A 23,489-nucleotide genomic window follows, 5' to 3' on the forward strand; every position below is an offset into this window, starting at 1 on the left:
CCTAAGGCTTTAATAATATTCAGATTGAAAGTAATTCAGTCACCTTTCTCCATCTCTCCTATTTCTTCTAGCATGCCTCTCAAATTTGATGTGTTTTGAAGAAAGCCTGCTCTGCTGCATGCCTGAAGTGACCTCTTTATTCCCTCCTACATCCCTTCCCCTTCCATCATTATATTAGTTGAAGAAACCCCAGTGTGTTCCAGATGTTGAGTGATCAAATGGTATCAAAGATCTTGGATAAAGTACTTGGGGGTGGAGGGAGCGATAAAGGAGAAACTCAAAACTTTCCATCTTCAGAGAGAAACTGCCGGTCCCTGCCGTGCTGTTCACAGCTTCCCAATTTGAATCCAGAGTTGTGAAAACGTGGAAACCGTGAAAATATGAACTGCGAACACTGGGAAGCTGTGAAGCGGGGGAATGGGTAGGGACTTACAATCTCTCTTGAATGCAAAGGTTATAGATTCTGGTTGAAAACTTAATTCTCTGAAAAGTTTTTGTCACTACAACAGCAAGAGAAACAGCGGCCAAGGTGGCAGAACTGTCTTGGTTGTAAAAACCTTTCATTTCTTTGCTCATAACTTTCTGTCATTTTGGTACCTGAGGCAGACTTTTTCAGACCTAGCCCCTGCCAAATTGCCTTTGAGCAAAGCTGGTTGTCTTGTTTCTGAGCCTGGAAGTGATAGGCAATAATAATAATAATAAAAAACCAGCAGACTGCCATTTCATTTTATTTTTCTTTTGAATACTTTGCAGCAAGGGTGTGAAAGGTGGTGTTTCATGTAGAAGCGGCCTTGGCTGAGGAGCTGTGCCTTGCATTTGCTCAGGGAAAATTGAGTTTGATTTGTCTGGAGTACGGGTGTTAGAAAGTCGCCTCCTGGGTGTTGTAATCCCTTAGCCAGCAGTGGGGAGGAAGGACTCACCGGTTCAGTGGCTCCTGGAGAAAACTTTCTGGAAGTGGGGAAGCCCAGTCATGGATTTAGCAGGTGACTCACAGGAAGGTATCTGGCCAGAACTGTCAAATTCCTGAGGCTGACAGAAGCCAAGAACAGCTCTGGTTTTTCCAACACAGGTGCACAAAATCTGTACTTGTGACTCAGAGTGGAAACAGGTTCATCCTTTCAGCAGGAAGCATCCTCTGCAGAGCCTCCTCAGCTGTCTGTGTACCTTCTCCCAGGGATGGGAGTGCAGAGAGGACTCCTGGAGACAGAAGTGCTTTACAGCTGCAGCACTTGGCTCCTTGTGAGCCCTTTCCCTCCATCCCTGCCATTCCTGAGGCTGACGAAGCCACATGCTACAGTGCATGAATGAAGTCATAGGTTGAGCCTGCTGATGCTGGCATGGAGAACGTGGTGTCAGCAGAGCTTGGGAGCCTTGTGGATGTGTCCAGGGTGTGACCTGGGTGAAAATGCCTCCATGTGCTTGTGCCCTGCCTGAGACCCAGCAGTGGTGGACCAAAATACATCCAAATGGACCTGCTGGGTGCTCATTGTTAACTTCTGAGAGAAAGAGCTGTATTACCAGAGACTTCTGACCAGATTACCCGAGGTTGCCCCACCCACCATGGCTACAGATAATGGGGTGCTTCCCTCAAATAAATAATTCCCTCTACCTGAAATCAAGGTAGAAGGGCAGATGCCTGAACTGTGCTTCAGCAAGCTGTTTATCCCAAGTCCCTGCATATCTTTTATCTATGAACATGTCTAAACATTTTAAAAGGTTGGATATCAGCAGGCAGGGAGTGCTAAGGAAAAGATGCAGTGTTAGCTGGAGGTCTTGGCTGACACTGTGCTGAGGACCAGGGCACAAGCTCCTGTGCATCCTTCTTGACAAACCTTACTTCTTAGTGCCTTCTATTGCTGCAAAATGGGCATTTAAATTCCCTGCCAGCTCAGCCATTCATCACAAACACATTTAGACTTAATTGCTAATTAATTTTCCCTAGCTAGTGTAGATTTTTTTTTTCTCAGTGTGTGAGATCTAGAAGAACCTTCTGAGAACTAGCCACAAAAGGAGTTGTCTGTAATTGGTGTGCTCTCACTTGGGGGAGAAGTAACAGTTCATCAGCCCTTAATTAGCTTGGACTTTTTTGAGAGCAGTCTCCAGTTTTTTGACAGGAAGATATACATCTTGTTTGTCCTGTAGCAATACAAAGAAAGTAATTTTACCTTGAATTGACAAATTGGACTGTGTTGGTGTTTTCTTCCTTGTGATGGTGAGTGCAAAGCTGCATGTTGTACCTGCACTGAAGAGCAATTAGTTCAGTTAGTGTCGCTTGTCACAGAGAAAAGACCACTGATTATACAAGAAAGAGAGTTTGAGCTCAGTTTAATTAAATTCTGAATGGGCATCCAGCAGTGTTTGATATGTTAAGACACAGAGCAGCTTTTATACATCTCAGCAACATCAGAGAAACTTTGTATTATGTGTTTGTTGGAGGTGAGTGCTGTTTTCGTTCATTGTACGGGTAGGAAGACTCTGGCAGCAGAAATAAAGCCATCTCAGATTACTCAGATTGGGAAAAGTATCCTGCCAGGACAAACTATCAGCCTGGCAGTCATCTGCTTGGCTTGTGAGCCCTGGGTGAGCCCCCTGGGGAGATGCTTCAGGTGCCCTTGCAACAAGATAAGGTGGCACTGCAGCAGAATGAGCCCCGAGTCAGCTCACAGCAGTGCCAGAGCAAATCATCCTCCTGTAGCTCTGTTGGTGGAGTAGCCAGAACCTCCCAGGAGTGGGTGCACACAGTTGCTGTGCTGGGCCCTCAGGGTTAGGGTGAGCACTTCACAGCAGAAGAAAGGTCTGTGCAGAGGCTGCTGGGTCAGGGTTACCAGGATGAGTCCTGTGTGTGTGTTGCCAAGGTTGTCCTGCCTTGGGAGAGAGGTCCTCTCTGGCAGCTGGGGCAGGGGAGTGGGAGCTGGGACCCGGGGAGAGGGCAGGGCTCAAGTCACCCTTTGCTTGAGATTGCAGAGGAGAGGCTTGGATAAGCTGTGTTAGGATGGCACATGCTGCAGCACCTCTTCTTATTAAACTGAAGTCTTTAGCAAAGTACTTGTTGATGAGATCAGCTTTTGACTTTTTTTTCTATTAAGAGCACCCCATTACAAGGTCGTTTTATAGGTGGCTTAGGGGCCCTGACAAGCCTGGTGTCTGTAGGGAGAAAACCAGTTTCAGTAGGGAAGGTATAGAAATACATTCAGAGCAGTATTTGGGAGAAGGAGGGTTCCCCAGGACAAATGTTTGGACATATAAACTGCCAGCCTGGTCAGGTTGAATAAGAATCATTTTCTTCCAAAAGTACACTTGGAAACCAGTTTTTATTCAGCATTTTAGATAACATATTTTTATTGCCTCCAGAAGTGATTGAACCAAACTTTTGCTAAGACCTAATTTACTCACAATCTTTTAAAAGCACTTAATTTTTAAATTATTAAGCAGCACACAATTGTGGCTGGAGGAGGCCTGGTTATTAATGCTTAGTATTTCTTTGTTAAAATCGTACAGGAAGTTTTGGTATTAGCAAATCTGTGGTGAAGATGCAAAGGGTCTTTTCACTGGTTGATTCAATTGTTGAGTTTTAGCTTCGAATCTGAGAAGCCAATGAGACATTAATACTGTAGGAAAGCTTGTATGGCCCTTCCAGTCCCTGAATATAAACAAGATGATGGAACTGAAGTTTAGTAGTTCTACAATTTTAGAGGTCTTTAACTGTAGTCAGTTGCATTCCCTAAAAAATCACATTGTTTATTAAAGCTTTGTACATGCAATATGCATTTTTCAGAAGCTTTTTTCTTTCCTTGTATGCCTAGCACAGTGGAGTTAATTTATACATGCTGTTTGATTTTAATTAACTGAGTAACAGTTTCTCTCCAACTAGAGCTTATCATACATCACCAAAAAAAATAATAGTAATTTAGATTTAGAGAATAGTATAATCAAGTTTGCTTCAAAAAGGCCTTAAAAAATACAAATATAATTGAAATGAAAGTTATTATTTAAATTATTTTGCTTCTCACTGACTTAAATGATGATTGAAGTTGCTCATGTAAATCAATAAATTGAATCAGGCCAGTCCTGCTATGAGTTCCCTACTGTGCATTCTCAGCCTGAAGGTAGCTGGCAGTTTAGAGGATGGAAATACCTAAAGGTGTTGGCAAGGGAGGAGTTGAATCTGCCATCTTTACCTTGCTGTGCGTACAAGAGAGTCACATTTCTGTCACATCTATGACTGCTGAACTTGGGCTGTAAAACCATTTAGTTATTCATACCGAAACAAAAGCAGGATGCACATCCAAGAAAGCAAATGGGATAAGAACCCTCAGACATGATAATGTTGGCCTCAGTTCACAAACACTTGGGTACAGCCCCGTCTTGAAATCCACAGAAAGACGTGCCTGTTCCTGACACGGCTCCTGGGACTGGCACGTGCTTTGCAGGCTGTGCCTCGGAGCCAGGCTGGCTGCCATGGCCAGGGCTGGCAGGGTGGCTCTGGGAAGGGCTGGGACTCTTGTTGGTGGCAGCCCTGCTTCATCTCACCAGGGCTTTGGAAATGACATGTGGCAAGTTGGGGTATAAGTTAGGCAATGCCAGTTGTAAAGAAAAGCTATGAGTAGTACTGTGACACTTTCTGCACCCAAAGAGACTCTGTTTTGGTTCAAGGTGAGGCTGACAGAGACTCAGAGTGCCAGACCATGGTTCTCGGGCACTGAGGGGTTCCCCCTTCAATCTTCTCAGCTAAGTCTCAAGTCTAAGAGTCTGGTAAGGTTGGTTGGAAGAAATGCTCCACTGGGGCCCTTCTCTTTTCTCAGGGTATTCAGCTATGCTGCCAAATGACACAGCCTGTTGGGTTCCAGCTTCTCTGGAATACATCACCTCTCCTTTTTCTTGTTTTTCAGGTTATTTCCAGGATTTGTTGAACAAGTCAGAAAAGGCCCTTTATGATGCTTTTCCAAGCATGTATGGAGAATTGTACACTCAAAATATGAAAGTCTTCAAGGACTTGTACAGCGAGCTGCGCCGCTATTACCGGAGCTCCAACATCAACTTGGAAGAGGCCCTCAATGAGTTCTGGACACGCTTGCTGGAGCGGCTCTTCAAGCTGATGAATCCCCAGTACCACATCACAGATGAGTACCTGGACTGCATGGTGAAACACGCAGAGCAGCACAAACCCTTCGGGGAAGTTCCCAGGGACCTGAAGGTGAAGGCAACCCGAGCCTTCATCGCAGCACGTTCCTACGCACAGGGCTTTCTGGTGGGCAGCGACGTGGTCAAAAAGGTGTCTCAGGTATGTTGGGATTCTCCCTTCTCCTCCATCTTCAGCTTGGCAGGAGCTAATCAACAACTGCTGCTGGGGAGGGAGGGTTATTTCCCCTTACGTTTTCATTACAAAGCAGGCAGGTACTTTTCCATTTTATAAAACAAACTACTTGAGGGTCACCCCTTCAGTGGAAGGGAGCAGCAAGCCTGGACTTGTACAAGCTCTGAAAGCAGCACTGAGGCAGCGAGGTGTAACTCACCACAAACCAGTTTTCACCTGATTTTACCCTATGTAGCAGAGTGCCAAGGAAATGTCAGTCTCCCAGGCTGACATTCCATTGCTTGCCTAGATTCCTCGTGCCTCCCCGACAGGGAAGTGCTGTGCCTCTAAATCACTCTGCCTTGTCTTCCTCCTTGATGGTGATACGCTGCAGGGTGTGCAGAGGTGGATTGCTAGAGTGTGCTGGGAATACACACGGAGGGATGTGTTTCAGCAGTCAGTGGTGGGACTGCTGTGTCTGTTTATGGAGCTGTGTCTATTTGTACAGCTTCTGTGTACAGAGAAGGGGGAGTTTGTAAAGTGCATTGGGATCTTCAGGGATGAAAGGTGCTATATAAATGTAAATTAACATGACTGAATCCAGGGTTCCAGAAGGTAGGAAATTGTCTGTATTCTTTGCTGCAGAAGCAGCCTTTCAGAGCCAGAAGAAAGTGATTGTCCTGAAACAAGATATTCAGGCTTTTCACGCAGGTATCAAGGAGAAAATCCATACTGCAAAAATGGCTTGCATAGTGCATGTGGAGATGGGAATCAGCAGGTGTGACAATCAGGGCGTGATTAAACTGTGAATGTAAAGATACAGGATCACAATTCATTTTCTCACAAGGTAATGCGTGGTAATGCATAGCAGAGGATGGTACCACAATGCAGCAAATCCAGACTTTGATCTCTGGAAGAAACATTAATGTGGTAACAGTGACAAATGCTTTAATTTATCAATGTGGGACTATAAAACTGTTCAGCTACCCAAAAGCCTTTGTACATCTCATTGACATCACACTCTCCTGACACTTAAGGCAGATAAAAGAGGAGAATGATGTAATTTCAGGGGAGCAAAAGTAAAATACTTTTAATAAATCCTCTGAATGGCAGAGATTTCGAGCTCTATGGGCATGATCCTGCCTGTAGCTGAGATTGGTGGGTAAAGGCTGACAGGGCAACTGCAGGCTTCTGACCCATTGGATTTTGATTCTGGTCCCCCCTTTCCGAAGTCTCCTTCTCTTGGGCATCACTCATCAAACAGGATGTGGGGAACAGGATGAGTCACAGATCCTCGTTTTCCCTCAGCCTTTCCCCAGTCCATTTCTTTAGGATGGAGGGTCTTTCAGGAGGGTTCCCAACCATTCCTCTCTCACAGGAGCCCTCTGTGGGATTGCAGTTAGCCTGGTGTGTTGCTGTTGTAGCACAGTCTGCATGAGCTGGGTAGGGAAACCTCAGCACAGCCTCCCTGAGAGCTGATTTTGTAATGAGGACCAAAACTACCCCATTTCCCCTGTCTTCAGGCCCTGTACTTTAGGCAAGAAGGGGTAAGAGTGCTGAGGAGAGAAACCCATTTTACAGATGCCTTGGTAGCCCTCAGCTGTGTCTCAAACAAAAGGCCTTGTTTACCCAATTTGCTTTATTAGTTGTGGATTTACACTTGTGTCAAATGGATGTGAAGTGCTGGACTCAACCCACAACTGGTGCCCTGGTTTTAGTCATTTTTCATGTTTCTTTATACTTACAATGTTAGAAGAAAGTGTATAAGACTTTTATTAAGGTCAAAAACTGCAGTTTGACTTTCCTGTCAGCTGGTAGCAGTAAGTCTTTGAAACTGGCTCTTTGAGCTGAAATTTCGTGTGGAGCGCTGGTGAGTGTTTCGGTCAGGAAGTCTGAGGAAGTCAGGACACTTAGAAATAAATTAACTAGCTTTGGACTTCAGAAAAAATTAGATTGCTTTGGTTTTATTTATTTGAAAATCCCAGAAAAACTGTGGATTTCTAATAAAACCCTCCTGGTTTCAGCTTCTCGGATACTTCCAGTTCATTGTATCAGTATATCCCCTATATCCTGTTGCTGTTTCGGGCCCTTGTGCAGAGTCAGGGTTACTGGGCACTCTAGAGGAGGACTGATGCTGTTTGCCAGATTTCATGGCTGTCTTAAAGTGGGGAAGTGTGTCTTAAAGTGCCCTGACTGAGCTACAGGCATGGATTTCAGGAGATCTCTTTAATCCCTGCTGTGCCTCCGCTGTGCCCAAGGGGTGTTTCTTCCCCAGCCTTCAGCTGCCTTGATCTCAGAGGAAGCCATTTCTTCAGGCAGCCCTTGGCCAGTGGCTGGTAGTCACTCAGGGATAGGAATGGGAGCCATGTGGTGGGAGCAGGCCCTCTGTGTCCTGCTGGGCATAAATAGTGTGAGGGCAGACGGGGAGAAAATGGCAAAACCATTTTTCATCTTTACTGCCATCCAGGCTTTCAAAGCAAAGTCACCCTGACAGACTGCAGGCTCTGACACCACGTTCTAAAACTTTTGATGCCGTGGCTGCTGCCGCAGACCTGCCCCAGCACTGACAGCAGTGGGAGCGCTGCCATCCAGGATGGGACCCGTGGTTGGTGTGGCCCTTGCAGCCCAGGTGGCCTGGCAGGGCTGGGGAGGGATGTGCAGGCTGGCACCGGCCCTGGCACACAGTGAGGGGTTGCCATGGCCACTCCTGGGTGGGGGTGATGGGGCAGCATCTCTGTATTTCTGTACCTGTGCTTTCAGCACAAAGTGCAGGTTTTTGTTTAAGCTGCACAGTGCCAAGTGCATTTTTCGTTGCCTGCATGAAGTAGCAGCAGCCACAAAATCCCCAGTGACGGGCACTCAGAGAAGGGGCTTCCCCAGGGATGCCACCTTGTGCTGCTTGCCAGGGCGAGAGAAAACAAATATCCCAGTTCTGTTTCGGATCCTGTTCGTTGGTTGTGAGGTTGGCAGGCACCCAAAACCAGCATTTGCTCGAATTCCAAGCATCATGTGAACAGGAGAAGGCCTTGTGCTGGGAGACTTGCTGCCTGCCAGCTGCTGCTCAGAGATCCACACTGGTGCAAGCAGTTGCTGTGTTCACCGAGAAGGTGCCCCCGGGAAATACGTGGTGGAGGTGAACAGAAATACCGGGGTGGGGAGGAAAACTGAGGTGGTAGAAATGGCAAGGACTGAGCATGACCCCTTAAAAAACAAAACCAGAAAATCCTCAGGGAGATGCAACATGATAAACAGGAATGTCCTGGCTGGTTTTGTTCCTTATATCACGTGGTGATACTGCTGAGGCATCTATGTCTTATGTGAGGGCAGCTGCACAGGGCGCTGGGGGGACAGGTAGCAGAGGTGACCCTGTCTGCACAAGGATGCCCAAAAAGGGCAGTGGGATTGTGCAGGATCCTTCCAGTCATGCCCGTGCTGCCCTGGCAGATGGGGAGCAGAGCTGCCCTGGGCGTGGCAAAGAATGTCCAGAGCCCCAAAATTCCCCTCGCAGCCCTGACAACCTGTGAACGTTGCAGCAAAGTGCAGGAAGAGTAAAGAGGTATGTTCTAATTCCAAAGGCAGGGAAGGGAAGTAATTTGGAATTAATTTTGCTCATCAGTCAGAAAATTGTTCATTGTGACTATCTTTCCTTTGCTGGGTCTTCATTGGTTCTTGTTTCTAAATTGTAAGTTTCCTCAAGGTAGTGGAGATTGATGTGAAGCAACATTAGCTATGCAAGCTAGCTATGCAAGAAATACGTACTCAAATAATCAATTTTAATAGTTGTCTGCATTTCCTTTTCTCAGGAGATGTTCTTAAGTCTGATTCTTATTTGAGTTTGAAACAAAATATACTGATTTTCTTTGTAAGCTTTTTCACTAAGTCCTGTACTTCCTTTTACCAATTAAAGCTGAAGTCATCTATCAGTACATTTATATTTAAGCAGTACTGTATCTCACAATACATTTCAGCCTTATTTTTTAGACTTTTATGTTACTATAAGGTAAGTGGCAGCTTTCCTATTTACCATATGAGGAATTTTTAAACACATGGTGGGTCAAGCTGCATTTGGATGGGAACTGAATTCCAATTAAAAAGGCCCAAAAATAGAATTTTTTTTAATGTTTTTAATGGTTGAGAGAATGCGCTGAACACATATGGAAAATAATGTTTATCTAAACATGCTTTGCATTTCCAACAAGCCAATAACATAACAAAGACAGTATGGTCGTTCCTGGTCCTCGTGTCTTTCAAGATTGCAGCCATTTTCCATATCCACTTTTTTCCACAGCTTGAAACGACATAGTTGACTTCTGTCTTTCAGCTTCCAGTTCCTTTTCAATGAAGCAGTAAGATTGATCTTACTGAATAAAAGGAAGAATGTAATCTTCTTCCCGCACTTAGGAAACCACTGTGCTAAAACATCTCAAGTAAAGTGAACCCCTGTCCCATGTGCTTGGTGGCATATCTCCATCCTTTCAGTGGCGGGTCTTTTTTCAGAGCATCAGCAGCAAGTACATAAAACCATAAATAACATTTTATTTCATTTAAAGGATTTCACTTTTCTAGTAAAAATAAGCATTTATATAAATTGGCCTCCTCTTGATGCTGAAAAGGCAGTGTTAGTGTTTGTAAATAGATGTTATGAGAGTGTTTTTCTATGGCACTGTTGACTGGCATGAATACCCTCATATCCCCCTGTTTATTTCCTTTTTACTGGGTGTTATCCCACCTCTTGCTTTGGAGCTGTCCAGTTTTGCATGGTAGAGGTGTGTGTTTTTGTGTCCTGCAGAGTCTCTGTGTGGGGCATGAGCAGTGGGGAGCAGCAGGTCCCAAAGGTGCTGGTGTTACCAACAGGTGGGAAGGAGCTCATCACAGCCAGATACAAGCATAACTGCTGGAGCAGGCTGGGATTTTTCCTTGTTTTTCCTTTCTGTCGTAGCAAACCATTGGTGAGGTTTTCCAAAAATGAGCTGGTCAGTGCCTCTGCTAAAAGTGTGTGCTTCTGAAGACCCAGCAGCAACACAGGGTTCAAAATGCCACAGGCAGCCTTTGTAGGACTGGGTGTACTCAGGAGGAGGATGAAGAGGACTGAAGTCCTGGGGTTGAGAACCCTGTGGTACTTCAGACACCGCTGTCTGTGGACACCAGCTGAGGCTACAGGCTGAAATAAGCTCTTGCACCTTCAGGGACTGGTTCCTGCAGCAACTCCTGTGCTGCCTCCCTTTTGCCAATGCAGCCTCTGGGACAGCTGCTGACCTGCCCTCGACTGGGCAACCAGGGGGCTGGGACCTGCCCTTCCTTCCCAAGGGCAGTGTCACCTCTACTGAAGTGCCTCATGTTTTCTTGCCCAGCTGTCTCTGGCAGTTTGTATGTGGGATTGCATGGCTTAAAACATTTTAGATCTAAGTTCCTGTCAGCCCAATTCCCTCTGCAAACCCAGGAGCTTAATATCCCTTTCCCTGAGCTGGCTGTGCTCCCTGGGTCACCAGCTTGCCATCAGCTGCCTTTTTGCTTTAAACAGCTTGGTGCAGCAGTTCCTGCAGCTCCACACACATCACTGCTCCTTTCCAGCACTTGCTGCATGTAAAGCCAGGGAGGGAATTTTGCAATAACGTTGGAATTTGTTTGGACAGATTCAAATCAAGCTGGATGGGGAGCATGCAGTCTTGAACACATTCTTATGTATTTCACATATTACCTTCCAGTATTTCTATCCTTTATTATGTTTCAATCACAGCCCTTCAGGGATAAAAACCCATAGGTGTTCTGAATAGAACAGAAATAATACAGGCAAGCAGATATATGTCTCCCATATTTACCTGGTGGTTAAAAGTCAATTGAATCTACTTTTCAAAGGATTGGAAATTGTACCAGCTGGAAATAAGCGAGTCAGATGAACAGAGCAGGGAGTGTATGGAATAGGCAGGAGTTGGCTTGCAGCATTTTCCTCCAGATTGAGAGGACATGACAGCAGTCTGTCTATCCACATAAATCTTCCTCATTTTAATATCTGAAGGCTCTTAGGCACTGGACAGGAATCCAAAGACATAGGTCCTGCCAGTTAGCTGTGGGTGCTGCCTCTGGAGCCATTGCCACAGCCCTCTTGAATTGCCCTCACCACTGGCTGTGGAGGGAGGGACAACACTGCTCCCTATTTTGTTGCCCCAGTTTGCCTGGACTCCCCCAGCCTTCACATGTTTTATGTCTTTTTCCTGAGCCTGCAGAATGGCCATTTGGCTGCTGGGCTGGCAGGGCTGGGCCCAGGCAGTCGTTCTGGCCACAGGCTTAACAGTGGCTCTGGTGTGCTGGAGTGTGAAGGGCACGGGTTTGGCATCAGCCTCCATCCTCTGTGTTCCTGCCCCTGTGCTGAGCTGAACACAGTGAGGTGAAAGTGAGAGCGTCTCTGAACTGTGCTGGAGTCATCTGTGCCCTACCCCTGCCATCAGACCCCAGCACACTCTGCCTGTGCCCTGCTTGCTTGTGATCCCTAACAGTGGTTTGGGAACATTGATGGATCTTGAATGATGGGCTTGGTAAGCCTTAAAACTTGTGGTGCTCCAAGGACTCCTGCCTGTGCATTTATGAAAGGAGGATGCAAAATAATGACTGAAGTGATTATACAATTCATTAGACTTTGAAAGAATCATATTTCTGTCAGCCCTGCAGCTGTTTCTTTTAGGAGTTTTACTCTGAAAAATTGGAAAGCTTGGTTCATTTAACACACATCAAGGTGCTAATTACATCAGGGCTGGCATAAACATGCACAAGGCAGCTGCTGACCATGTGGTGGAGAGAGCAGGGTGTGCTCCCTGCACCACCGAGGGCTGGGCACACCTGCAGCTCCCACTCCTTTTACCAGAGAAACTGGGCACTGACTGCCCAGTACATGGAACAGCCTGATTTTCAGCTTACACACGTAGAGATGCAAAGAACATCACAGCCTTTCTGATTTTCGATAGTAATATTTGAGGGTCCTTCCATAGGGGTGCTGTAAAAGTGAAATGTTTCCCAACATGAAATTGCCACGTTGCAGATAGCCCTGATCACAGAGCCAGACAGCTCCCCTGTGAAACACAAACCTGTCCTGCGAGTGCTGGTCTTGTTCTAAAGGAGAGCAAGGCTGGCTTTCCAAACCCGTTCCTGGGCTGTCGGTCATCCTGCAGGAAGCTCAGCAGTGCTCCTCACCGCCCACCTGGCTGCACCCGCTCCTCTGCTTGGCCTTTCTTTGGAGCTGCTGTTCTTCATACTGACAACTTTATCCCGACTGTACAATTCCAACAGAGGGATTTGGGGTAATTGGAGTGGCTTTGAATACCCACCTGCGTTTCCCAGCACACACGGCCTGATCTGTGTCTTGAAGAGCTGACCTGTTGTCCCTTAAACACTTCCCCAGAAAGGGTTTTTCACAGCTGGCAGAAAACCTTGCTTTGTTCCTCTCACCTGCCTTTAGAATTCGCATGTAAGTGAGGACACCACAAATGCCTCTGCTGCAGCTGCCCATGGGGCTGTGTTGAGCCCCAAACCTGGGAGCTCTGCAGCTGCCCAGCACCCGTGCCTGCCTCTAGAAGACTGCCTGCTTTCTGCTGGCTTCAAAGCACCCCTTGGTTTGGAACCCTAAGTTGCCTCATGTCACTGGGTTTAAGTGGTGCTTCTGGAGGTTAGAATGGCCATTCAGACAGCAAAGCCTTCTACCTGGGAAAATATACCTGACAGTTAGTGCAGGCACATTTTGACAGATATCTGATGTCTGGAGGTATTTTGTGTTCACACCTACCAACCCCACGTCACACCAAACCCACAGCCAGGTGCTGCATGACCCAGTGCCCACACTGGGTCTGTTCTGCTCCTCAGAGACTAGAGCCAGGAAGGGACTGGGAGAGCAGGGACATGGTCCAGCATGGAAAACACCAACATCACCCCACAGAGAGCTCCCTGCACGTCACCCTCATATTCCCTTGGGCAAAATTTTTGGAGGGAATAAAGGAGAGTGCCCACAGAACAGCACTTCCACCAACAGTGTTAGGCACTAGCTCAGGCAGCTGACCTGCCCATGTCCCCATGACAATCCAAGTGTGTTGACAGCGCTTCCAGCAGCCTCTGGTTTTCACCCAGGCCTCCCTCTCCATCCCTGAATCTCTCCCCTCTACCTAACCCTGCTTCCCCTGGGAAGCAGGGCACAGATGGCTCACAGCAGCCTGGGGATAATGTGCAAGGGGGGTAGGAAAATACCAGCAAGAGCTCAGCTTATTTTATTGGTGTTAAATGCCTTTCAGATGTACTTAAGGGCCCCTGAAGGCCAAAGAGTCCCATCACATTGCAGCAAGGCTGCAGGTTCTCATTTGCTTTTAAGCCAGGCTTCAAAAGGAGAAAGGATTTGGGATTGGATGTTTTTTGTTTTTTTTTTCCCTTTTTTTTTTTTTTTCTTTCTCTTGTTTGAAGCCAGCACTTCAAAAGCAGCATCTGCAGCTTGGCTGCAGGTTCTGGGTGCCAGAGGAGCTGGCCACCTCCTGATGGGAGCAGGAGGAGCCCTGCCACCAGACACGGGAACAGTCTCACCCCTTTGAAGCCATCCAGAGCCAGGCTCTGTGCCCGAGAGCACAACCCAGCCACACGCACTGTGCTGCTGTGGTAGGAGCTCGGTATTGCCACTGTTGAAATGATTGTCCTGTGGCTTCCTGAAGCTCAACCTTTCTCTGGAAGCTGGGAGGGGTAAGGAGAAGCATTGCTTGATCAAAAACATCCCATAACTCTTGGATGTGACGTGTGGAACTTGTCCCAGCACTAGTGCCTCTTTGGCTGCTGTTTCCTGAGACCTTCCTCTCTCACCCTACACTTGGGTCTTTCCAGCCACCTTTTCAGGAAATAATTGACTTGGATAAAGAAATGTTTTTTGGATTAAGGAGGGTGTAGCAGCTTTTAGCTGAGTGCTGGTGAAAACTCAGTAACATATAAGACTCATATCATTGCTTCTGTGGTCTGTTTGCTCAGGGGGTTTCAGAGGCTTTGAATTTTTTTCCAAGCAGTAGGCATTAGAGTAAAGGCAGAAAATGTGTCTCTTCTTTGCCTCTCTGTTCTTCCATGTGACCTGTCAATTGAGATCCCAGGTCAGAAGGGTAAAAAACCCTCCACTGTTCCATGTTCAGCAAGGTCCAGGGTCAGGAGGAATTGCACTGGTCTTTGCACCAACTCTTACACTGTAAAGAGGTTTACAAATCAGCAGGTGCTGTTTGGAAAATCAGCATTTAACCTGGGAAAGAACAGATTGTGGTGGGACTGAGGAAAAAGTGTTCCATGGCTCTAGAAGACATGCGCTTGTTACCTGTGAGCATGTGTAGGTGTGCAAAGATGGGTAACTTGGGTTGAACATTCAAATCAAAAGTTTGATTTGCTCTTTAAAGGTACAGAAGAAGGATAAGAAGGCTTTTTCCTCTAGAAAAATCTAGCCTGTTTTGACCAGAGTGCTGCCCTGCTGCTGTGTGTCCTACAGAGTAAAACCTTCCCAAGAGCTGCCTGCACTCAGGTGTCTCTGGTCCATCAAATGTCTGTGCAGGGGTGTCTTGTGTTTGAGCTGAGTGCTTTCCCCCTCTACAAGTAGTTTCTCCTCCCTATGTTTTTGCTTCAGAAAATGAATAGCTGTTCTAAAGTTATGTTTAGGTCCTGTGAAGATTAACTTAGCTCTCCTTAAGTGTGCAGGGAGAGAGTAGGTTGTCACCCTCAAGCCTCCTGTGCTTCTGTGATTCTCTACTTGGAAAGCATAATAATAAAGTACAAGGCAGAAGCTTTTTTTTTTGTTAGAAGCCTTTCACACTGAATGTTTTCTAAATTGGCTGGGGAGTGGCAAGGAACCCAGCTAGCGACTAATCCCCCAGCCCATCCACTCAGCAAATGGCTTGTGAAAGTCATTAATTTTACTGTAATTGATTTAAACATTGCTCAGGAGGAGGAAAAATTAAGGAACCCAGTGCCACTCTGAATAGAGAATTATGTGTTCTCAGTGTTCTGTCCTGTTATCTCCACACGCACCCGTTCTCCTCTGGTTGCTGAGCAAACACTGTGCCGAGGAGTCACACGGCAAATCCCAGCTCAAAATTCCTGTGAGCAAGCTCCAGTGCCGGCCAGGATGTGAGACAGGAGAGTCTGTAAAGACCCTTGGCTCTAGCAAAGCATTTGCCTCCAGCAATTCACATCTGGTTGGGTGGCTCCGTCAGCAAAGCATGGGCACATCAGGCTTTGGAGAGTGGCCATGGAAAAGCACAGAGCTCGGCTCTTGCTACAAGCACAGTCGTGGGGTAATACCTGCTGACAACCTGCTTGAAATGTCAGTGCTTATGGTGGAACAGGGCTTTTCATAAGGCAGCCACCTGTTCCCCTTGCATTACCTCATTGTAACTTCTGTATCCCCAGCTGGAAAGTAGATTTAATTAAAGTGATTTACTGCTCAATATGATTTGTCTCCTATTTTGGGTATATCTTAGAAGATAGTATTTTTTCCTTACCGCTTCATCACTGGGTGTACACTTTAAAGGACTGTACCCACGGATGTCACTGGGGTCAGAATTGAGTATGTGGATTTTAACTGAGCAATGACATAGAATCAATGTATTTTTAAGCTGAGCTTAGCTTTGTTTTGCATTTTTATTTATACCTCTGGCAACTGAATGAGTGCCCTGGCTCCAAGCCATACCTCTCAATAATGATTTTTTTTCATATTCTTTGGAAATGGCTTTTCCAATGTATTGTGCCTGTTCTCTTGACATCTTAATGCAGTTTCTAGGTCACTGAGCTAAGAAAAGACTACAGGTGCCACTAAAGTGTCCTTAAAGGAGAAGCAGCCATGGGCTGGGCCAGGTTGATGGTACTTAGAAAAATCAATTATTGTCGTGTACTGTCTTCATGCTGTGCCAGATCAGTTAAAGATGAATCAATTATGTCAGGTTTCACTCCATCTGCAGGAGTTTTCATGCTCCTGCCCTCAGGCCACCTGTGGTGAATGGAGGATGTTGCTTATTGATCGATCAGTTACTGCAGTTCTGCGCTGGGAAGCCGGGGGGGCTCTCCAGCAGGTCTTGGCTGGCACCCACTGGCTGTCGGGCACGGGGTAGCTCATAATGTTTTGGGTTCTTTTGAAGACTGAAAGGTGAAAGCAGAAGCATTAGGAAGTGAAGGTGTCTCAGTGTGCAGGTGGAGGTCAGTCTTGACTTTGCCAGCCTGGAGAAACTGCCTCACTCCCACTGTGGGGGCATTTCTCTGGAGGGAGCTGTCATGGAGGGAAGGTGCATGGTCCCTCATATCCAACCCCAGGAGCTCTTCTCCCCTGTGCCACTGCTGGATCTGGCTGTGCCCTACAGGTGAGCAAGCAGGGGAGCTGCAGTGCTCTCCTGCTTGTGTTTCTGTATCCATACCCTGGGAGGTATCCATACCTCCTAACAGGGGCTGGTGCTCCCCTGAGTAGATACAGCATTCATGAAAAAAACCTGGGAGCTAACTTCAGCAGGGTAATCTGTGAGGACTAAGAGATGTTTGAAGGACTCCATTCCTTAATATGCTGTAAGTCCCTCAAAGGGATGGTGCAGGATCAGGGCTGGGAGGGGCTCTGGGAGCCCCAAGCCCTCACTCCCTTGTGCCCTGTGTGGAACAGTAGTCCATGGGCTGGATGGTATGATGAGACACTGAGCTCTGGCCAGACAAAACATGGAGAAAATACTCTGTGAGATACTTCTTCCTGCTCTCTAATCCCTCTGTTCTTAGTTCACCTCTGCAGCCTCCCTGTGCCAAAGGAGTGCTTCTGCCAACAGGAGAGGTTGGAGTCATTCTCTGGGGGAAGGGAGGGAAGCCTGGTGTCACGCACCTGCAAAAAATTAATACTTATCCTTTCTGCCAAGAGATTAAGCTAAACAGTTGGCACCTGCCAGATTCAGCAGAGTAGCAGCTGATTATGGATGTTTCACCTGCTTGTCTTCAGAGACTGTGGGGCAGGGAGCAGGGGCCAGGCTCCCAGCTCTGAGACAGTGGGGCACTGCACTGTCCTCTAGCAGACAAAGCCACCTTGCAAGAGTGACAGGCTGCCAGTGCACACACACACACACCTACCTCCCTCTGACATCCAGAAATGTTTCTTGCTGAGGTGCAGAAGCAGCTTTTTTTTCCCCCCCAGACCCGCAGGAGCTGAGCCTGAGCCTCGGGCACCACTGCTGCCTGCACCCCCTGCCCCAAGGCAGGTGGCAGCAGCCCACCATAGCTGCCTGGGCACCGGTGTGGTGGGGGGTGGTGTGGCTGGTGACAGGCGGTTTTGGCTGGCTGACAGCTGAGGAGAGGTTGGAGGGAGGTGGGCTGCAGGACAGAAGGCAGCTGTCTGTGCCACAGGCAGCCTTGGCAGCTCCCGCGCTCACCAGCCGTGCCAGAGGGCAGATGGAGTGGGTGGGCACCAAGGAGCAGGCGCTCGTGGCCACTGCCCTTCTGCAGCTCTGAGTGTGGCCGGGCACGGGTGGCCCTGCGTGGTCGCTCTGCGGGGGGGAGAGGGAATGCCGAGCTCAGGGCGGGAAGGTCCTTTCTGACACACATGAAGCCAATGCGGAGGCCAGAATGAATTCTGCAAGCAGCAGGATTTGTGAAATGCCCACTGAGCCTGTCACAGCTTCACTGAAATATGGGCTTGCTGTGGTCACCCCTGGGCAGTTCCAGTGCAGGGCTGGGTTTACACCCAGCTTTAAGCATCTTGGAGATGCTTCTCTGAGCCAAAATGTTTCTCTTGCCTCTCTCGGTGTACCCCACAGGTTCTGGCAGGGTGTCAGTAGCTTTGTGTCCTTGCTGCTGGTGGCTGTCCCCTCTGCCCCGGGGGGCTGGCCTGCACTGCCTCAGGGCAGCTTCCTGCAGGGAATGCTGTGCTCCTGCTTTCCACCCAGAGCCCCTCAGCGCCCTGCACTCCAAAAGGCTGCGCAGTGTGACCATGGGAGAATATGGGTGCAGGCAAACGATCTGTCCCCATCAGTGCTATGGAAAATGGCTCACCCCAGTGACTCACCTGTGCTGCAGGTGCCGGGCTGTGCAGCTGGTCTGTGGAGTGGGAGTTTACAGTGCTCCAGGGCCATGGCTGGATATGGGATGAGCATTAACGGGCCGTGCCAGTAAAACACGGAGACAAAGTTGTGCACAGGCTACGTGATTGTGTTGGAGTGTCACTGTAAAATCCATGTACATCAATGCCCTGTCTGGGGAAGGGGAGGGTGCAGCTTCTCTCCAGCTGGATCCCTTGCTTTTTCTGTGAGCGCTCTGGATTTGAAAGGTTTGCAGCTGCAGCCTGTGCTCTTACCTGTTGCCTTTTCAGTCACTGTTCAGCCATGGTTATTTAAACCCTGAGATGAAAAAGAGAATCTTCTTTTGTTTGCCCGTCCCTCTGCTTTGTTGCATCCCCTGTCAGATCGCTGAGGCAGGAAGTGCAGTGTTTTCACCGCTTCTCCTGTGGATGTAGCTTGTGGCAGCCGTGCGGTGCGGCGGGATGGAGCCTCCATCTCCTGGTGGCTGAGCCGCATGGCAGCTGGGCACCGGCATCTGCCGGCGGGAGTTGTCCCAGGAGGGAGCTGGAAAGCTGGCCCAGGAAGCCGAGGAAAGCCTTGGCGTGTGAGGGGTTCCTGCCAGACTCACCCCCTCTGGCCACAGTGGGACACAGCGTTTATACACAGTCATCTCAGGGCTGCTTCTGGCTGCCAAGGCTTCCCTGAAGCAGGCTCTGTTTGGGTTCTCTCTCTGAGACCTAGAAATTTTGGTCCTCATCGAGAAAAAGGTTCTCACGAGGTTATTTTAAAGCGTTGCTGCCCGATGAAGCCTCAGCACCATCCAGCACCTGTGTTTCCGAGGCTTACTGGAAGTGGGGTGCTACCGTGCAGGGAGTTTCAGGAGAGGGGAAGCTTAGGGATTTTCTCTTGCAACCTCTGCTGCTGGGCTTAGCATGTTCACACTCTCCCAAAGGTACCTCAGAACTGAATATGTTCAAAGTATTTTTCATAAGAGATCAGGGCAGTTCTCAGCATTGCAGCTGCAGCTCAAGGCTCAGGGATTTTTCCATGTCAAGATTTGCCCCTTTCATCACTTTTCTCCCCTCTGAGCTCCTTGTGAGTGTCAAGTACCTGGAAACAAGGGAGACTTGCATGCAGACACTCGTTTTTATTTTTGTAAATGGTTTTAAAAGATTGACAAGGGATTTGCAAATGGATCTGAGTAAAGATGGAAAAAGACCACAAAGGAGAAAACACTTTAGCAACAAGACAGGGGAAGCATGGAGCTCTGCCAGCCTCTCTGCAGGGTCTGCCAGGTTGTTTTTCACCCCTCAGTGCGCTGACAGCCCCTTGCCCGCAGCAGTTGGAGGGGGACGCTGTCCCATGGCTGGTGGTCTGGGGGGATGTTCTGCAGAGGCTGTGGCCCTGCTCTGTGGGCTCTGCACCTGCACTGGCTCTGTGCTTGAGGGACCGGGGCGGTTTAATTAAAGGTGGCAAAACCACCTCCCGAGTCAGCCCTGCACGGCCCCGGCTGCACGTGCAGTGCCTGAGAGCTGCTGGCACGGCGTGTGTTGGCCCGTGTCACCGGCTGCCTGCGGCTCCTCAAGTGCTCACAGAGAGCAACCACTTCCACTGTCAACTGCTCTCAATTGCCCTTATTTTCAGAAGTGTGCAAGCCTTCCCCCACTACCATTCTCCTTTCCAAAGATCCCAGCTGGGATGTTTCTGTGTCCAGGGCCCCCCTGTGCATCCCCCCAGGAAGCCGGAGAGGCAGTTTGTGGTGGGACACCTGCGTCCGCAGGGTAGTGGCAACAAACCCTTGCTGCAGAAGGGGCATGGTGGTGGGCACTGACTGCAGAAACTTCAGGGGTCAAGGTTGCAGCTGGTGGACAGCCTGGGCTGTGGCCACCAGACCTGGCTGGAAGTGAGGTGCTGATGCTCACTTAAAGGTTTTTTCCAGAAGCCTGGGTTCAGACACAGGCTCAGGAACTGGCTGCCTTGGAGGTCTTGTCCCTCCAACAGGAGTAACACCCAAGGAAGGGTGGGGGGAAGGAACGGCAATGAGAGGGGAAGTGGCTCTCCCAGGGCCACACACTTGGGCAGCTGTGCTGCTTTTCAGAGCACACCAAACTCCTTCACCGCAGACAAGGGGGCAGTTCACCCCCATGCCCCCTGACCAGCCTGTGTACCTGACTCTGATGTGTCTCCCCCAGGTGTCCCTGAGCCACGAGTGCACCCGCGCCATCATGAAGCTGATGTACTGCCCGCACTGCCGGGGCATGTCCAGCGTGAGGCCCTGCAACAACTACTGCCTGAACGTCGTGAAGGGATGCCTGGCCAACCAGGCAGACCTGAGCACCGAGTGGAAGTACCTGATGGGTAAGATGGCCTCGCTCGGCTGCAGCACAGCACCCTTTGAACTCACTGAGGTGGTGTTTGGCAAGGAAAGACAGGAGGGTTGGAGGCTCAGTGGAGGTTGTTTGCAGTGGTAAAGCTCTCCCTCCTCCTTGTGCCCACAGAGCATCACGCAGCAAGCTCCTCTTTCTCTCTCAGGCTCTACGTATGGAGTGATATGAGACCCGAGGGAGCTTTGATGTTTGTCTGTGCTCACACAAGGCAGGCACCAGAGGAGATGAGCTTTGGACTTGGCTTTTTCCCCTACCTTGGCACCCACTGCCTGTCCATCGAGGCTGCCAGCTCACTGCCCAGCTGCAGCCTGGCAGGCTGGCTCGTGGTTGGCGTGTGCTGGTGTTAGCAACGAAAATCCCGGTGGAGTTCCAGGAGCGTCCCCTGCCTCCCAAGGGACATTGCCAAATAGATCTGGAACTGCAGCAACCAAGGCTGGGCCACTGCCCAGTGAGGTGCAGCTGCCACCTTGTTCTGGGCCTAACGAACTGTGGCTAATTGGAAGTGCTCCACATGAGAGCAACTGGGAGGCTGCTGCAAAGAAGGGGGAGGAATATTCCCTCCCCCAGGAGTTTAATCAGGACTTCAGTGTGCTTTGGCCTTTCTGACCAGAGCCAGCCAACTGTTCCCAGCTCTCTAGGCAGGATGACTGCACATCTCCTGAAAGGTCACTATACAGCTCCCCCTGATTGACAAGGAAGCAATTCCATGTGCATTTTGCACTTTGGCTTCCTCTTCCCAAGAGACATCACTGTCAAGGGGTGATGGTGAGGAGGAAATTGGAGGTTTTCTCAAATTGCTGTTGTACATTTCAGTGTCAGAGATCCCAATTTGATCAAGGACAGGAGCAAAATGTGGAGTCAAAGGCAGCAGTTCACCAGTGTTTTCCATCCTTCACCCCTCTCCAGGCCCTTCTGTGTGGCCAGGGAGGATTTTGTCACAGAGTTACTCTTTCAGTTTGACAAATTAGGGCAGGTCAAATTAAGGGAGATTTTTATATAAATGGTTCAAATATAACTTATCAGTAATTTTTGGGTGCAACCTGTGATTGAAATGCCTGTATTCCAACGTTAGTGCCTCTGCAGGCTACATTTGTCTGAAATATAGTCTCAAAGATGACACTATAATCTCTGAGTGGCAGCAGAGTTAAACTGCAAGCTTTTCAATATTGCACGAGATGTTATTTCCCAGAACACAAAAAAAGTCACCCCTTGCATAGCAAGCATATGGGCTGTCCTTGCTTCAGCCCCAGCTGGAGTGTTGAGAATCATCTCTGGAGGTAGACAGAGCTTGGTAATTCTTTGTAAGCCAAGCACAGTCTCAAAGCAGCCATCCAGGCCAGGCAGGAGTGGCTGGACATCAGAGGACATCCTCCAAGAGAAGCTGAGAGCAAGAGGCACCCTCAGTCACTCCCTGTCCTGTTTACCAGTTAGTTGTGGGCATTATGGTCTGCTTCTCTGCCCTTATAGACTGATATTTTCCTGGTTGGTCACTGTTGCCCTTCCAGAGGTGAGAGTGAGAAGAATTAACTCCTTTTCTCACTCCTTCACTGCTAGGGAAGCTTTTGCCCACACTGGCACTTTATTGGCCCCATTTCTCCCACCTTTTGCTGGCTGCAGTGCTTTACTGAAGACATGCACTGAGTTAGGAGAGGGAGGGACAAGTATTGCTGTGTGTTTCTTAATACTTCTGCACCAGTTTTCTGGTTTTCTTTTCTGTGTCACCCCAGGAAATGCTGATCACTTTGGGTGAATACAGATTTTATTTATGATTTGCAAGAGGTGACCTCTGTTCCTCTGCCACAGAGTGTGGCTTTACTTAAGTAAGGAAAAGGAGAACCTGTGCAATAGTGAAAATGGAGAGATGTCTCCCAACAAGCCTGCTGAGGGGCCAGCAGCTTTTTCCACCCAGCATGAGGATGATCTTTACCTTGGTTTGTGCAGAGTCTGATGATGAGAGACATCTCTGCCTTGTTCCCCCAGATTCCCTGATGGTGGTGGCTGATCGGATCGACGGACCCTACAATGTGGACACTGTAATAGGGACCATTCACATGAGGATTGCTGAAGCTATTTCCAACTTGCAAGAAAACAAAGATTCCATCACAGCCAAGGTAGGAGTGTGTGCCTGGGCCTGGCTGAGGACACACCGCGTGGAACTGCCAGGACCAAATGCTTTTTGTGCTGACTATTCAACTGAGCTAAAAGAGTGAAAGAGAGCAAATGTCCTCTCTTCTAATGATAGGAAACCACCCACCTTAGGCAAAAACCTTCTCTGGTGTTTCCAAATACTGCTCCCTCACACATCCAACCAGCCTCCTTTGGGTACAGACACAGGCAGTGGGACTGCGTATGCAATGACTGGGGGAGGCAGGGTGGCATTTGCTGTCAGGGGCCTCTGTGTCTGAAGAGTCCTGAGATCTTTTGGCTGAGCTGAGGCATTTACAGCAAGTGCACAGTCCCCACTGAAAGAAGGCAGCTGCTTTAACCTGTCTCAGGGGGATGTTCTGCAGAGGAAACACTGGGCTGTCGGGTAGTATCGTGGGACAGAGTTGCAATCTGGCAATCCAGAGTACAGAACAGACTCTCCTGAGGCTCACCTGTCTTCCAAGAAGTATATATCATGAAGCTGTCTTCTATTTTTAGTATATTTATCCACTTAACCACAATCACCTCTGTAGCTACAGGAAAGAGGAGCTTTGGGAACTAAAGCAACCCTCTGAGGCTTCTGCCTTTTGCCCAGACACTCCCCAGGCCCTGCAGCTATTCCACAGTTAGGGCAGAGATGCAGATGAAAGG

At 48.6% G+C, this 23,489-nt stretch overlaps 1 protein-coding gene across 4 annotated transcripts in view; it reads left to right on the forward strand.

Annotated features, from left to right (window-relative positions):
• Positions 1–23,489, forward strand: part of GPC1 (glypican 1) — a 194,550-nt gene that overhangs the window by 166,694 nt on the left and 4,367 nt on the right. For all 4 annotated transcript variants that reach the window (XM_027893644.1, XM_027893645.1, XM_027893646.1 and 1 more), the window contains 3 exons: positions 4,890–5,281; positions 20,499–20,664; positions 22,674–22,804. In XM_027893644.1, coding sequence (XP_027749445.1) covers positions 4,890–5,281; positions 20,499–20,664; positions 22,674–22,804 — 689 coding nt within the window. The remainder of the gene's footprint in view (positions 1–4,889; positions 5,282–20,498; positions 20,665–22,673; positions 22,805–23,489) is intronic.

This window comes from Empidonax traillii, unplaced genomic scaffold (assembly GCF_003031625.1).
Source record: "Empidonax traillii isolate 1590-97213 ecotype Southwest subspecies unplaced genomic scaffold, ASM303162v1 scaffold400:size839614, whole genome shotgun sequence".
NCBI lineage: Eukaryota > Metazoa > Chordata > Aves > Passeriformes > Tyrannidae > Empidonax > Empidonax traillii.